Source organism: Hirsutella rhossiliensis (assembly GCF_020360975.1).
Source record: "Hirsutella rhossiliensis strain HR02 chromosome Unknown scaffold00006, whole genome shotgun sequence".
NCBI classification, from domain to species: domain Eukaryota; kingdom Fungi; phylum Ascomycota; class Sordariomycetes; order Hypocreales; family Ophiocordycipitaceae; genus Hirsutella; species Hirsutella rhossiliensis.
This window is the reverse complement of record NW_025408672.1, coordinates 2,801,576-2,815,162: the sequence shown is the minus strand read 5'-3', so window position 1 is coordinate 2,815,162 and position 13,587 is coordinate 2,801,576. Positions and strand designations below refer to the sequence as shown.

General features: G+C 58.3%; 5 protein-coding genes and 1 non-coding gene across 6 annotated transcripts; 3 read left to right on the top strand and 3 right to left on the bottom strand.

Annotated features, from left to right (window-relative positions):
- Positions 1-39: 39 nt before the first annotated feature.
- Positions 40-333, bottom strand: HRG_06520 (uncharacterized protein; the record flags this gene model as incomplete). The annotated part of the gene is made up of 1 exon (XM_044864991.1): positions 40-333. One exon carries the CDS (start codon positions 331-333, stop codon positions 40-42), a length of 294 nt encoding a protein of 97 aa, XP_044719931.1.
- Positions 334-462: 129 nt separating this feature from the next.
- On the bottom strand, positions 463-3,393 carry HRG_06519 (uncharacterized protein; the record flags this gene model as incomplete). Its single annotated transcript, XM_044864990.1, has 1 exon — positions 463-3,393. The coding sequence occupies one exon, from the start codon at positions 3,391-3,393 to the stop codon at positions 463-465; it is 2,931 nt and encodes a 976-aa protein (XP_044719930.1).
- Positions 3,394-4,490: 1,097 nt separating this feature from the next.
- On the bottom strand, positions 4,491-8,923 carry HRG_06518 (spc7 kinetochore protein; the record flags this gene model as incomplete). Its single annotated transcript, XM_044864989.1, has 6 exons — positions 4,491-5,143; positions 5,198-6,143; positions 6,189-7,474; positions 7,568-7,745; positions 7,824-8,663; positions 8,714-8,923. The coding sequence occupies 6 exons, from the start codon at positions 8,921-8,923 to the stop codon at positions 4,491-4,493; spliced, it is 4,113 nt and encodes a 1,370-aa protein (XP_044719929.1).
- An 82-nt stretch (positions 8,924-9,005) lies between these two features.
- Positions 9,006-10,114, top strand: HRG_06517 (ribosomal protein s17 domain-containing protein; the record flags this gene model as incomplete). The annotated part of the gene is made up of 5 exons (XM_044864988.1): positions 9,006-9,043; positions 9,358-9,369; positions 9,438-9,613; positions 9,743-9,981; positions 10,046-10,114. The coding sequence occupies 5 exons, from the start codon at positions 9,006-9,008 to the stop codon at positions 10,112-10,114; spliced, it is 534 nt and encodes a 177-aa protein (XP_044719928.1).
- Positions 10,115-11,261: 1,147 nt separating this feature from the next.
- HRG_06516 (uncharacterized protein) lies at positions 11,262-12,235 on the top strand (the record flags this gene model as incomplete). The annotated part of the gene is made up of 2 exons (XM_044864987.1): positions 11,262-11,747; positions 11,804-12,235. 2 exons carry the CDS (start codon positions 11,262-11,264, stop codon positions 12,233-12,235), a joined length of 918 nt encoding a protein of 305 aa, XP_044719927.1.
- Positions 12,236-12,468: 233 nt separating this feature from the next.
- Positions 12,469-12,542, top strand: HRG_12109. The gene has a single exon. It is a non-coding gene; the product is annotated as a tRNA-Val (tRNA).
- Positions 12,543-13,587: the final 1,045 nt, after the last annotated feature.

Below are 13,587 nucleotides of genomic sequence, written 5' to 3'. Positions count from 1 at the left end.
TCTCTCCGCAGACCCCGCGGCGCGGGTGCCGTAGGCGGTCTAAGGGGCGGTGTTCCTTTTCGGAGTGTGGAAGATGCTGGGCTTCCGATTCTGCAGCGCTTTCGCCCGCCTCTGAAGCTTCTCGAGCTTCATCCGCTCCTTCTCCTCGGCCGACTGGGGATCTTGGGCGCGACCCGTCAGTCGGTGGGGGGTTGTCGGAGCCGGAGCGGGAGTTGTCGAGGCAGCGGCCGGGCGTGTGATGTTGCCGCCTGGGATAAGCAGGCCTCCGCCCATGTTAATGGGGGCAACATGTCGATCGGTCTGCCCGGCCGGCTGCGGATCGGTGCCTTGCATCTTCGAATCCGGGAGAGTCGGGTGAACACCGTCAACCCGCTTCTGAGACGTGACGGCCTGGCCACCGGCAGTCTCGACGCTGGAAGGCTCGCGTCGCCGCTCGGGAGCGATCGGACGCGAGCCGGGACCCTAGCCCGGCTCATCGTCCTTCTCGTCCCTCGCATTGACGGCCTTGGGTTTGCCTGCGTCGTCCTGCCGCAGCTGGTTGGCCGCCTCCTTTGCCACACAAGGGCCCCTTGCGACCAGCTTGGGACGAGCCGTTACGGTCTCGGCATCGTCCAACATGACCTCCTCCTTGGAAGCGTCCTCGTTATCGCCCTTTCGAGGAAGCTCCAAGTCGGTGTCGAAGCTGTATCGCCGGGGACGCTCGTATGCGGGCGTCTCAGGTTTCGGCACACTGACTACGGAGGACGGGGGGAGCGCGGGCAGAGGGGCCTCGGGAACTGGCGCCGGCTCTGTGGCTTGTCGCTCCGAAGATGATGGGGGCTCCGCGATGCCCTCCATCACCTCCTGGCGGTGCTGTACCGCCTCCCCGTCCTCCTGTGCCTGAATCTCGAGGAAGGCCCTCTCCTGGCCAACCTCGGGGGCGAGGACCATCTCGGCACTGGACTGAGGCCCCGCCTCAGGCACCACACGTACCCTACCCTGGGCTGACACGGGTGCACTGAGGACCTCCCCAGCCGAAGCCGAGGAGTCGGGGGCATTCAGCCCGAACTCTGCCTCCAGCTCCGCCCACTCCTGGGCGGAAAGGACCGACATGGGATCGACCAGCGAATCCCACGCCAGGTCGGGGGTGGCCTCAAGGGGGGGAGCTGGGGCGATGGTGGCGGCGACGTTAGACGCGTCGACGACTGCGCGAGGAAAGCTGTACGCAATGTCGTCGAAGAATTGAGCATCCTCCATCAGGGTCGTGAACGAAGGCACCTGATGGGTGTCGTCCACCGCCACCATCGAGTTCTGGGCACCGGTTTCAACGTCGACTTCCGGCACGGCCTGCTGGACGGCCGCGTCCGACATGTCTCCGTCTTCCAAGAGTGCCTCGGGGTCCGAGATGGTCATTCTCGAAAGCTGGCCAGCGGTTTCGTGAATTAACACTTCCAAGACTGCGCCAGCACGACCCGCCGCTTCGACTGCGGCCATGTGCTCGGAGCCCGCGGTTGTCTCGCCAAAGAGAGACCGGCGTTGGAGAGAGTCGACGAGCCCGGATTCGATCTCCTTCGCCACCGCGGTTCCTCCGATGACCACGGCGAACGTCTCCTCCCACTCCATAGAGTTCTCGGAGTCGTCCACCAGGCCACCGGCGACCTCCCCAAACGACCCGCGAAAGTCGGTTGGTTCCTCGGCCGTGTCGAGCTCCATCGGCGATCCGTGGTCGACCACGACAGACCCCGAAAGATCCGCCGCTGCCTGCACCACGATCGGCCGGCCAGTGCTCTCCCACTCCATGGAGTCTTCAAGCACCAACGTAGCCTCGCCAGATGGATGGGGCCCCCACACGAGGAGGCGGTCAGACGCCTCCAGTCCAGGGTCCCCAACATGGCATGTGGGCGTCACCACATGGCCCTCGGCCCCAATAGAGGCCTCGGGCGCAAGGGTGGCGCCCAAAAACGGGGTGAAGCCCTCACCAGAGACCGGCTCTGGGTCTTGGGCCGCTCCGCAGTCGAGCATGCTGCCTTTCCGGGCAGCGGCGGGTGCGTCATCTGCAACGCCGGCGGCGGTGGACTTCCCCAGTCCCACGGGCGGCCGGTCGTTGTAAGTGCCGCGGGCGTCGAACTCCTCACCGTTCGACCCCACGGCGGCAAGAGGGCCTCGCCGCATCTCGTCACCCTTCCACCCCTCCAGCAGGGTCTCGGGGCCCGATGCGGCGAAACTCGGTGTTTGACCGCCGTCTCCCTCAGGCTCTTGCGAGCCGTCGCCGGGTTCCTGGGCGGTGATGACGGGGACCGGGCCGCCTTCCCCGTCCGACCCTTGCGAGCCGTCCAGCTGGGCGTCCATTATCGATCCCCGGCCGGCTTCACCTTCAGGCCCTCGCGAGCCGTCGGGTTCCTCACCGGCCGTCATCTCCCCCCGGCCACTACCATCTCTCAGCTCTGGGGAGCTGTCCGGATTTTCAAATGTGGCCGTGAAGCCGACGGCAGGGCATTGATCCTCACCAGAGGACTCGGAACCGTCCTCTGGGTCTCGGATGGGGCTAATGGCCCCTGCCGTCGACTCGTCCCGTTCTTCTCTGTCGTGCAGCTGCTTGTCCAAGGGCATCGGGAACAGCCCTTGATGGGCCCCAGACCGCTCGATGGGGTTGTCGTAGTCGAGAGGCACCGTCTGGGGATGCTGCACGGGGGTATCCAGGTTCGTGGTCGGTCCAAAGGCGCGACGGCGAACCGTGGGCAGAGAAAATGGGGACAGGGGGGCACCGAGTTGGGCCATCTTGCGTCCATGCTGTCTCCTCTTCAAGACGTCGCGAATCCAGGTATCGTTCACCCTCAGATAACCATAATCGCGAAGGGCGTCTTGCTCGTGTTTCGGAGCTGCATGCTCTTCCATGGTACCACCGCAAAGGAGGCTGCGGTAGTAAAGGTCGCCAGGCGACCCGATGCCGGAAGGCATGTAGCACCGGATGAGATTGTCGGGCAACGAGATGTCAGCGTCCAGTGCTTGGTGAAATTGTCGAGTGAGCAACTGGATGACCCAACGTGCCATGGCCGGGGTTTCCGAAACACAGAGGTCGAAGAGAGCGAGCATGGTGAAAGCCATCCAAATCTCCGCCAGGATGAACCCGACGTCGGGCCCCCTCGCCCCGGCCTTGGTGACAGCTTCGCCGAACCAGAAGACCGTCATGAGGAACCAGCCAAGGCTCGGGGACACGAACGAGAGATGGAGGCACAGGAGGATGTAGGTGCCGAGACGGGTGGCAGTGAGGAACCACCCGGCACCGAGGAGGAGGAGCTCGCATGTCCGGCGAGCGATGTCGAGGAGGGGGGAGGTGAGGGCGAGGAAGACCTCGCACAGCATGCAGACAAGGAGCCCGCAGAGGCCGCCGGAGCCGAGGTCGCAGAGCATCATCCTGAGGTCGGATGATGGAGGAGAGGGTGAGAGAGGGAGAGTGTGTGTGAGAGAGCGTGTGTGTGAGAGTGTGTGAAGGCGTGCGTGTATGTGTGTGCGTGTGCTGATGCCGCGATCAATCGTCTCAACTGCGCGATGGTGAGAGGATGAAGAAGGAGAAAGAGATTTTTTCTGTGCGACGCAATCAGGGCTTCCCTTTATAGACCAGAGGAGCAGCTGCCATGATTCACTGACAGCTGCCCGTTGCCCCGGGGAAATGAGCCATCTGGCAACTGGCAACTGTTCAGGGGGCGCCGGCACCGCGCCCCAGCCACCACGGGCAGGCGGCAGGGCCTGTTGCTGTTCAGAAGGCCTGGCACCCATTCTGAAACTGCCACCCGGGTGGATTCGGGGGGGGGCGATATTCATAGAGTTGAAATTCAAACCCAGCTATCCTACGTGGTGACCTCTCCTCGAGAGCAGTCCAGCCTCTCGGGGGGTCACGGCGAGCTATATACGTCGACGGCACTACGCCGTGCTTCAAAGAAGTCCAACGCGGCCCAGACAAGGATATGCAGGTGACTTTCGTCATTGTCGAAGGTTCTTTCGAGGAAACGCCGGGCTCCTTTGCTGGTCAAAGAGTCGCAGGCCGGGCCCGAGTGACTTTGTTACCGGCTGCCTGCATTTCCTGAACAGCAAAAACACCCTGTTCCTCTTTTACAGTGATTCACTATTCACTGTACAGTTAGTTGCCAGCCTATCAGGGTTCTGCCGGTTGCAGGGGCAGTGCAGGCGGGCTGCGAACGACACGAGCAATGGCCTGGTGCTTGCACTCGAGGCGCGAATTGCAGCCCTCTCCATCCAGGCGCGGAATTCAATTCGTCTCTGGTGGCTTGTTTGAATAGCAAGACGACCGAGGCACCGCCATTCTCAACCCATTGTTGTTGAAAATCAAACGCGTCAAGCGAGGCCAACCGACTTGGTATTCACACCTCCAGCTGTTCTCCCTGCCCATGCACGCTCGCTCATTCAAATCCCTACGCCTCACTAGCAAAGACCAGTTACCGACTCCCCAAGCCCGTCGTCAATCGTCACTGCATCAAGCAATCCGCCAGCCGTCACTTCTTCCCCCTGGCAATCAGTCTCCGCCGTAGCTCCACAAACACGTCACTCCAATCCTCGCTCTTTTCCTTCTTGACCGTGTTGCCGATCCTCGTGAGCAGAAAGTCTTCAATCTTGCCCACGTTGAAGTGCTCTCCGTACACAACCTTGGCCTCGGCCGAGATGCCCACATCAATCCCGGCCTGGCCACTGCAGCTCCGGAGCAGAAGCCTGACCTCGACTTTTGTTCGCAAAGGCACCAGGAGCAGCGAGCTTGTCACCGAAATGCTCGAGTCGGATGTCTTGGCAACAGTGGTTGGGAACACGACGTTGATGCGGCTGATTTGCGACGACACCAGCAAGGCCTTGTCCCATCCAGCCTGAACCTCGCCAATGAGGTCAGACATCTTGGCTCCGCTCTGTTGCAGCGCCCGGGCATGATGGCGCATAGACTGCAGCCAGATTTCCTTTTCCGTCGTCCTCGGCACGGGGTCGTTTTCTCTAGCATCGGCAATGTACCAGAGATCCATGGGCGAATTCGGCCCACCGGGCTGCATCGAAGCAATGTCGACGACAAGTTCAATGTCCCGCTTGTACGTCATGGAAAGGTTTGACCCGGAGAGCCCTGTGACTGCCCAGCCATGCTGCTTTTCGATGGCTTCTACGCGAGCTGTGCCAGTTGTCAGCCGTCAGTTCTGGGCGGCAACTCCAATGGTCGACATACCTTTCAGAGCATTGACCTCTCTGCTTGTCCAGCCACGATACTTTTCTCTGATTTTCTCCGACTTGTTCATCTCTTCCATGCACTTCGTCTTCTTCAGCGACAGGTCCTCCACCTCTGCGGCCGAAGTCTCAAAGTGCTGTCGGAGCTCGGCAATCTGCTGCTTCTTGATGGCAACGTCCTCTTCCAGGGCTTCCAGCTCCTGCCGAGCCGATTCAAGCTCAGCCGGGTCGCAGTCGGCCATTTCTCGAGCAACCGCCTGCAGATTGCCCTCTTCTTCTTGGAGGGACTCGTAACGCGCCGCGAGGGCGGGCAAAACTGAAGTCAGCAAATCTTGCTGCTCCTGCAGAAGCTTCGAGTCGCTCTCCATCCCCTCGGCGATATTCACGAGTCCTTCTTTGAGGCCGTCTTGTAGTTTCATCCTCCACTCGTACCACATGGCCTTGCTTAGGAGCCTGGCGTGAGTCTTGACATTTTTGAACTGATTGTCCATGAGTGCCTTGACCTCTGGCGTGGCCGACATGTACTCGCGGAAGAGAGGCGGGTTTTCTTCAAACGTCTCATTTTCAATCTCCTTAACCATGCGTCGTCCTTCGGAAATGTATTGCTTGAGCTCCCGGCACGAATGTTGATATAGCTCCAGCAATGGGACGGTGCAGGCACCCGCGACCACGCAGCACTCCAGAGAAAGGTCATCCTGTCCGTCGGCTGCGCTTCCGTCCTCTCGAGTTCCAGGAGCAATCGTGTGGCGGCGCTTAGTGGTTGTCAGTTCCATGAAGCGAATCGAAGTCATGTTTAGAAAGTCCTGGAGGTGGATCTTGTCCTCGTCGACCTCACGCTCAAGTTCCGCGTCATCCTTGACGCTTAAATCATGAAAGTTGACTTCGTGCACACTCGGGCTGTCTCCGACATCCTTGAAGCGTCCCTGATTCTGGGACGTCGCGGCTGGCTGGTTTTTAAGCGGTGAGGAAAACGATGGCGTACAAGTCCTGACAGCTTGCTCCGGGCTCCTTCGTGCCGATCTCGTGAGCCGCCCAGTAGTCTCGGAATTCGACGGTGGTTGCTGCAGTCGCACGTTTTTGACAGGGCTGCTCTGATGTCCCTTAAGTCTCTTGACCCCGTCGTTATCTTCGGCTTCGTCATCACCTTCCAACTCGGCAGGCCGCTTGCCCAGCAGGCCTTTGGCACTTCCAATGTGGAGACTCTTCCTTCCTCTGAGCGGTTTCCATTTTGGGCTGAGGCTGTTGATCATCTCCCGAAGGTTGAAGGTGGCATCTCTGTCTTCCTGCGAACCATCGGCTTCGCGTTCTAGAATCTTGCGTCGATTCTCTTTATCCTCTTCATCCCGACGCTCTCTATCAATCTCCTTTTCTACTTCCTTTGGCTCCTCAAAAGCAACTGCTCGCTTTCCAGGGACGAAAACGGACGCCAATTTGCTAATGGAGCCGCGTCGGTCGCATAGCGCGGCGACCTGAGGAGATCCCAGACCGGGTCGATCGATACCAACCCCAGAGAGTCGGCGCTTGGGGGGTGTCAGCACAACTGTTGGAGTCTTGTCGCCTGTCTCGGGGTTCCGCCTGAAGAAAGAGCCCCTCTGTTGAGTAGCTTTTGCTGGTGAAGGGGTTTTCTTTTCGCTCGCTGGACTAGGCTTCTCCGGCGAAGCTGACAGTGGTTTCGGGCTTTGTTTCCCCGTTTCTGGATTTTTGGTAGAAGCCGGCTGTCGCTGCGGCGTCTTTGTCTTGGAAGGCGACAGCGTCCGTGATCGTGCTCCAGATTGAGGTGTGGTTTGCGTCGGCGGTCCAAGACTTCGGCGCAAGCCTTTCCCTTGAAACGCCGATAGCCCAGGGCTCTCCAATGATGCCTTCTCCGTTGTCTGCAAGATTCGGGAAGACCTCCGCGACGGCGACTGTTGGGTCACTGCCGCAATGATTGCCCTTCTCGGGCTGTCTGGTCCGTCGACCTCTTCTTCCATGATCCGCTTATTGAGAGTTCGCGGAGTCATCTCTCCGTTCTTGATGATGCCTCCTATGGCAGTGGTGATGTCCATGCCCGTGGTTGCGTTTGCATCCTCCTTGCTTTCTGGGCTGGTAGCAGACATGATTCGGCCGACACTGACAGTCATGTCCATTGCGGCATCGTCCACATCTGCCTCAGCCAGGCGACTGAGGCTTTGTCGCCGGCTGGCCGCTGCACGCGAGTCCCGAGGCTTGGAGAGCACGCCCCCGATGATGGTGGTCAGCTCCATCGACATGTCCTCGTGGTCCTCCACGTCGTCCGGATCTTGGTTTAGTTTACTACGGATCCCACCAATAACAGCAGTGAACTCCATTGTAGCCTCGTCCGTCGCGTTCTCTTCCTGGTCGTTGGAGGCACCTTGTGCTCTGTTTTGTGACAGGATAGCACCAAAGGCTTGGGTGACATCCATTGACATGTCTCCGCGAGGATCCGTCCCGTGGGTGCTGGGAGGCTTTAAGATTCGCCCGACGGCGTGGGTCATGTCCATGTCCGCGTCAATATCCATTTCCATTTCTGTTTCGTCATCCTGTTCTTCCTGTTGGATCTCAGCTTGTCGTTGGACTGGGCTTCCACAGCTCGCAGGCTTGTCGCTTGATTGATTGCTCTTTTTCACCCAGCCAAACGACGGTATGACTTCTTCTCCGTCGTCGGAGTCCTCGCCCTCATCATTTTCGTGACTGCCCGCTCCGGCTCTCTGCGCGGCAATCCTAAGAGCTTCATCCAGTGTGGAGTCCTCAGCTGTGGCTGTTGACCGATCCGAGGCGACTGAGGTGCCAGTCACCTCTTCAGTGTCAATGGTCATCATGGTCCCGTCGTCAGAGTCGCTGCTAGAGGCCTCATCGTCGTCCTCTGCTATCTCCTCCACTGCGTCCGCAGGCTCAGAATCAGAGCTGTAGACAGTTGATGCTAGCGTATCATCGTGTGCGTTGCTGAAGTTCATGGGCGGGATTCCTGAGCTTCTGCGCCGTCGACGCTGTTGAAGTTCTCGCTGGTCTTCTGGCGACCGGGGGATGTTCTCCGGTTGCGACGGATGCGTCTCTTCACGAGTGGCTGTAGCAGAGCTTCGGCTTGGGGACTTGGCACCGGACGAGGCTCTCCTGGTCGAGTCGGTCGAGCTGGTTGAGTCCTGCATGTATTCGACCTCATGGAAGGTATGAAGTGTCGCCTCGGCGGCGAAAGAGACCCTTCGGTTGGCGAGTGACTTTCGACGAGCATCCCGCCTGTCGCGCTCTTCTCTCTCCTTTGCGGCAGCTTGCTGTTCCTCCTCTGTGCGCAGGGGAAGCTTCGATCCGAGCAAGTCTTCGCTCGACAGGCTCGAGCCTGGGGTCGGATCGCGAGCATCGCTTGCAGCGCCGGGCTTTCGATTTCCATTCTTCAGGGGCGGGATCTCGGGGAGCGAGGAGATGCTAGGCTTTAGAATCGACCGCGGGGGCTTGACCGGGGCGGCAAGAGACTGTGTTGCTGTTAGCGGTGACTACCGATAATGAGCATTGGTCTCCTCACAGCGCGCCTGTTCCCAGCGGACTGCTTCAAGGCGTCCAATCCACCAGGACCCATACTCTTGCTCCTAGATTTGCGACTGGCAGCCAGTGAACTGCCCACATCAACTGTCGCATTTTCCTTGTCCATGGCGTCGCGGGCTGCCGGTTGCGCGCCGATAGACTTGCGGCTTCGCCGTGCTAGTGGCAAGGTACGATCAGCCGACGACGGCATTTTGACGATGGCAGCACAAGAGGCTGTTGTGGCGGCGGCATCAACGAAGAACCGTTGCGGGCGGGTAACTGATAGGTTCGCGATGACCGCGTTTGTTTACTTTGCCAGGGGCGAGCCAGGGTACGTACCGAATAATCCCTAGCCCCACTGATGTCAGTGCTGCCTGGGGGACTGGCTGCAGATCACGTGGGACGTCGTACAGGCATGGGGGGAGGGGTGTCGCCACGGAACGGCTCAATCATATCCCGACAGCCAGCCGACGCAGCGGGTCCATTCGGCAAGTCTACCAATCCGAATTTTGCAAGCCCTAAAGCGCGAGTGGGTGCAAAAAAATGGTGTGGGAAGACCCTCCTCTTCACTCTCGCCCAAGCAACTCCACGCCTTGCCATCAGCCATCGACACGCCTTCTTGCCACGACACCTCTCCGGAGCAAGATCAACCAAGATGTCAGTTCTCGCGCCCTGTTTCTTTGCGACCATTGGCGTGACCTGTCGAAGTTAACCAGCTTGCTCAGGGCGACCGAACTCACCGTTCAATCGGAGCGCGCTTTCCAGAAGCAGCCGCACATCTTCCAGAACTCCAAGGTCAAGCCCAAGAGCTCCAGGCCTGGCAAGGGTGGTCGACGATGGTACAAGGACGTCGGTCTGGGTTTCCGAACCCCCAAGACCGCGATTGAGGGCAGCTACATCGGTACGTATGACGACTTCTCGACGAGCGGGAGATTGGGCGCGTGCGACTATACGGGGCAAGGAATCGCGCCGCACGCAGTCATGGCTATTTGAAGGAGCGCGGGGAAAATGCTGACTCTCTACCCTGCAGACAAGAAGTGCCCTTTCACCGGTCTCGTGTCGATCCGCGGCCGTATCCTCAACGGCACCGTCGTCTCCACCAAGATGCACCGAACCGTCATTATCCGAAGAGAGTACCTGCACTTCATCCCCAAGTACTCCCGTTACGAGAAGCGCCACAAGAACCTCGCCGCCCACGTCTCCCCCGCCTTCCGTGTTGAGGAGGGTGACCAGGTCACCGTTGGCCAGTGCCGGCCCTTGAGCAAGACTGTACGTCTTGCCACAACTGGTGACAGGGAGTTGGTTGTAATGGAATGGGACTAACTGTCGGCAGGTCCGATTCAACGTCCTGCGCGTGCTGCCCCGAACTGGCAAGGCGGTCAAGACATTCAGCAAATTCTAACTCGGGCTTCTCGTGTGGCATTTTTGGCGTGATAAACAACAAGGGGGTGGACATTCCCACTGCAGGGTCGGGCACCGGAAGTTGATGGGCAGTGATTCTCTGCTGTGGTTGCAGTCTAGAATAAGGTATTCATGAATGCAACAAAAATGACGACATTTCGGGGCTGTCAGCTAGCGTCTATTGCCACCATTGGGCATTCTTATCGATCGGTGCAGATGGCGGTTACCTGGAAACCCCACGGCCTGCTTCCCGGCTCGGTCGGCTTTAGTTTCCCTGCTCGATTGCCAGTTCATCAAAACGACGGGGAAACTGTCCGCAAACTCTTGGATAACAAACAATTTGATACACGCCTTTGGAGCAAAAAACGGAGGACTCTTGTACTTGGAGCGGTCGAATTGGTTCAAGGCTGAGAGGGGGGTATATGCTCCTCTTGGGCAACATCACGCTATGTCCAATGCCTCTTCTGACAGAAGGTTCAACTGTAGCGGATTTCAAGTGTTCCTATCCTGAATTCTCCCGTCTGGCTACAGGGCGCTCCATTTGCCTCAGTTGTCTCGACTCGAGTCTGAATACCAGTGAATCCATATCCGTGTAGCTCGGGAGGGCAATTCAATATCCCTTTGAGTAATGAGAAGCGCTGTGCTCGATCACATCATTTATTTCTTGTTTACGAAAAGCACCACGTCGAATACACGTATATGGCAGGATTGGCCCATGTAATGATGTGAGACGGCTTTTTGGGATGAGTCCTCGACGTCGTCTGTGTCGCGACCCAACCTAGTAGTTGATTACCAAAGCCGAGAGTGCATGCTGTTACTCCTCGCAATTTGATCCGAGCGAGATGCTTCAAAGAGGGTATTTGAAGGCCCAAACCAAGACGCTGCTCAAGCCTTTTGTCGGCGTGGCTGCCCTGTCAAGCCTTGTACGGAATTGAAGCCTGCGAGGACGCTTGGGTTCGCGGGTAATTGGCTGCTGCCGCATGATTGGTCAGAGCCACAGGAGCCATGCACTTGCTCAACCCACACCCAACCTGCACCTTCGCATCTCAACTTCCATGACAGAGCCTCCGAATATCCAAATAAAATAAAATAGAAATACCTCCGCCGCCCGCCCTCTGCGCCTTGCGCCGTATCGCATCCCGGCCGAAATGGGCTGGTGGTCGTCGGTATTTGGCTCCAACACGTCAGCCGATCCCCTCGAGAAGCTCGACCCCAAGCTCCGCGAGTTTCTCGAAAAAGAGTCGCCCGTCAAATACTCGCCAACGCAGCCATCGCCTCCTCCTGCCCCCCTGGCGCCGCGCACGGATGACGCCAAGATAGCGAGCCCCGTGGCCGGCCAGCCGCAAGTGCCCGCCGCCAGCCTGTTCCCAGACGGCCGCTACGCCCACCTGTGGAAGAACTACCGGCCTCTGTCGCAGGTCGAGGCGGAGTCTGCAACCGATCATGACAAGCTCGTCAACGTGCTCGAGGGGTACAAGGACCGCAAGGCGGCAATTGGGCGCGCTGCGCTGGAGAATTGTGCGCTGCAGCAGGAGGAATGGGTCAACTGCATGAAGCACGGCAGCTGGGAGGACCAATTGCAGATGTGCAGATACCAAGTGCGCCGGTTCGAGAGGTGCTACGGGATGCAGTCGGTAAGTCTGATGAGCACGGTGTCTGCTTCATCTTCTCTTGGCTGACTCGTTCTCAGCGATTCCTCAGGGCCCTGGGCTTCGGCTCCGTCATGGGCCGATCCCTCGAGGTCGACGAGGACATACAAATGCACGCCGACTCGCTGTTCCAGCGAATGCTCAAACACGAGGCGGCAGTGGAGCAGGCAAAAAAGGACGGGACGCCGATTCCAGTCTTCGAGGTCGTCCTGCCCGGGGCAAAGGCAAGCGCGGCAACGCCATCGGGGGAGCTGGCGAAGCGGTGGAAGGAGGACCTGGAGAAGCTGCCGGAGGACGAGCGCGCGGTCGAGGAGGCTGCACTGAGGGCCGACTTCGAGGCAAAGGCCGAGGTCGCGACGAACGTGAAGAAGATATGGAAGTCGCAAAAAGAAGAGAGGGATGCGCGAAAGGCCGAGGGACAGGCCACATTTTTCGACAGCATAGCCGCGCTCTTTGGGCGTGGAGAAAAATGATGCTCTTGGAGATACCCGGCTGCCATCTTCACGTCCAAGCCTCTGATGCTGTACAGTATTCGTTGTAAGAGATGTGCCTCCCCAATAGTGTCTCTTTCCATGTGAGATGTCGTGGGCACCCGTGCATTGTGCGAGCATGATCCCGTTTTCTTCACCCAGCATATCTGCATTTATTCAGGTTACAGGTTCCTAATTCAAATTATGTTCCTCTAATTACAACAACCATCACATCTGGTTCCGTGGTCTAGTTGGTCATGATTTCTCGCTAACACCGAGACGGTCCCCGGTTCGAGCCCGGGCGGAACCACGTTTTTTTGTCACATTTTACGTGTGACCAATTTGTTCAGGTGTCTGTGGTACAATCACTTTTTGGTCTCCCGAGATATTTTGTTCTCATATCGTCGTGGGTTTCCGTAAATGTTGGGATAAACACAAGCTTGAAGGCCTTCAAGGGCCCGGTTCTTGTTTCGTATTCACTTGATTACACGGCTCGAGCATCCAGCTTCTTCTGATCGGCCGGGACTGTCTGAGGCGATGGAACAATCCGCGGCACCACTCTGGTGGTTTTATGGGTCAACGCACTCAAGCCATTACCACAAGCTGAGGGTTTACAACCCATGGTGACAAGGCTGCTGTCTCTGCACCTGCGATTGATGGTGGACTTGACCACGATACGCACAAACCAAGGCTTTCTCCGTATCCTCACTTTCACCAGTCCTCCGCCAGCCAGCATATAGCCATGGGTTGCGGTGACGCGGATCGCGAATTGAAGTTGTTGTGTACAGGGTAGGGTGTGGTTATGAAGGACCCGACAGACGGTGGATTGCCGCGGTGCCTACGGATACGGAGGATCGCAGTGAGTGACGACTAAACAACAGTCATGAGCCCTGCATACATAAATGGATTGACGGAGACACCATTGATTCGCCCGACTACTTCATAGGTGAGAGACTTTCCAAAGCAGTGTCTAGTGACATTGAAAATGCTGCCTCGAATCTTCGCACTCTATCCTGCCGCCGAGGAATGTACAGGGTCAACGAACGCCAAGGCCATAGAAAGTGCGGTGCGCGGGCCATGGCGTCAGAGATGCCCTTTGTTCAGCAATGATTGATATTGGAATCGCGCGGTAACGAGAAGCAGAGCAAAATACTGCAGCCCGCCAATGGACCGTAGTCAGATGAAGCGCGTTCCGAGCACATGTCGCTTTCACGGCCTTGCAATTGCTGGACAGGCAATTGCTGGACAGGTCAGCAGTCATGGTGGAGACGCGGACGAGAAGACCCATTGCTCAGACGATGCGACTCGCCAATCACGACTGCCAGAATGTACGGACCTTAGCATCAAGGGAGGGA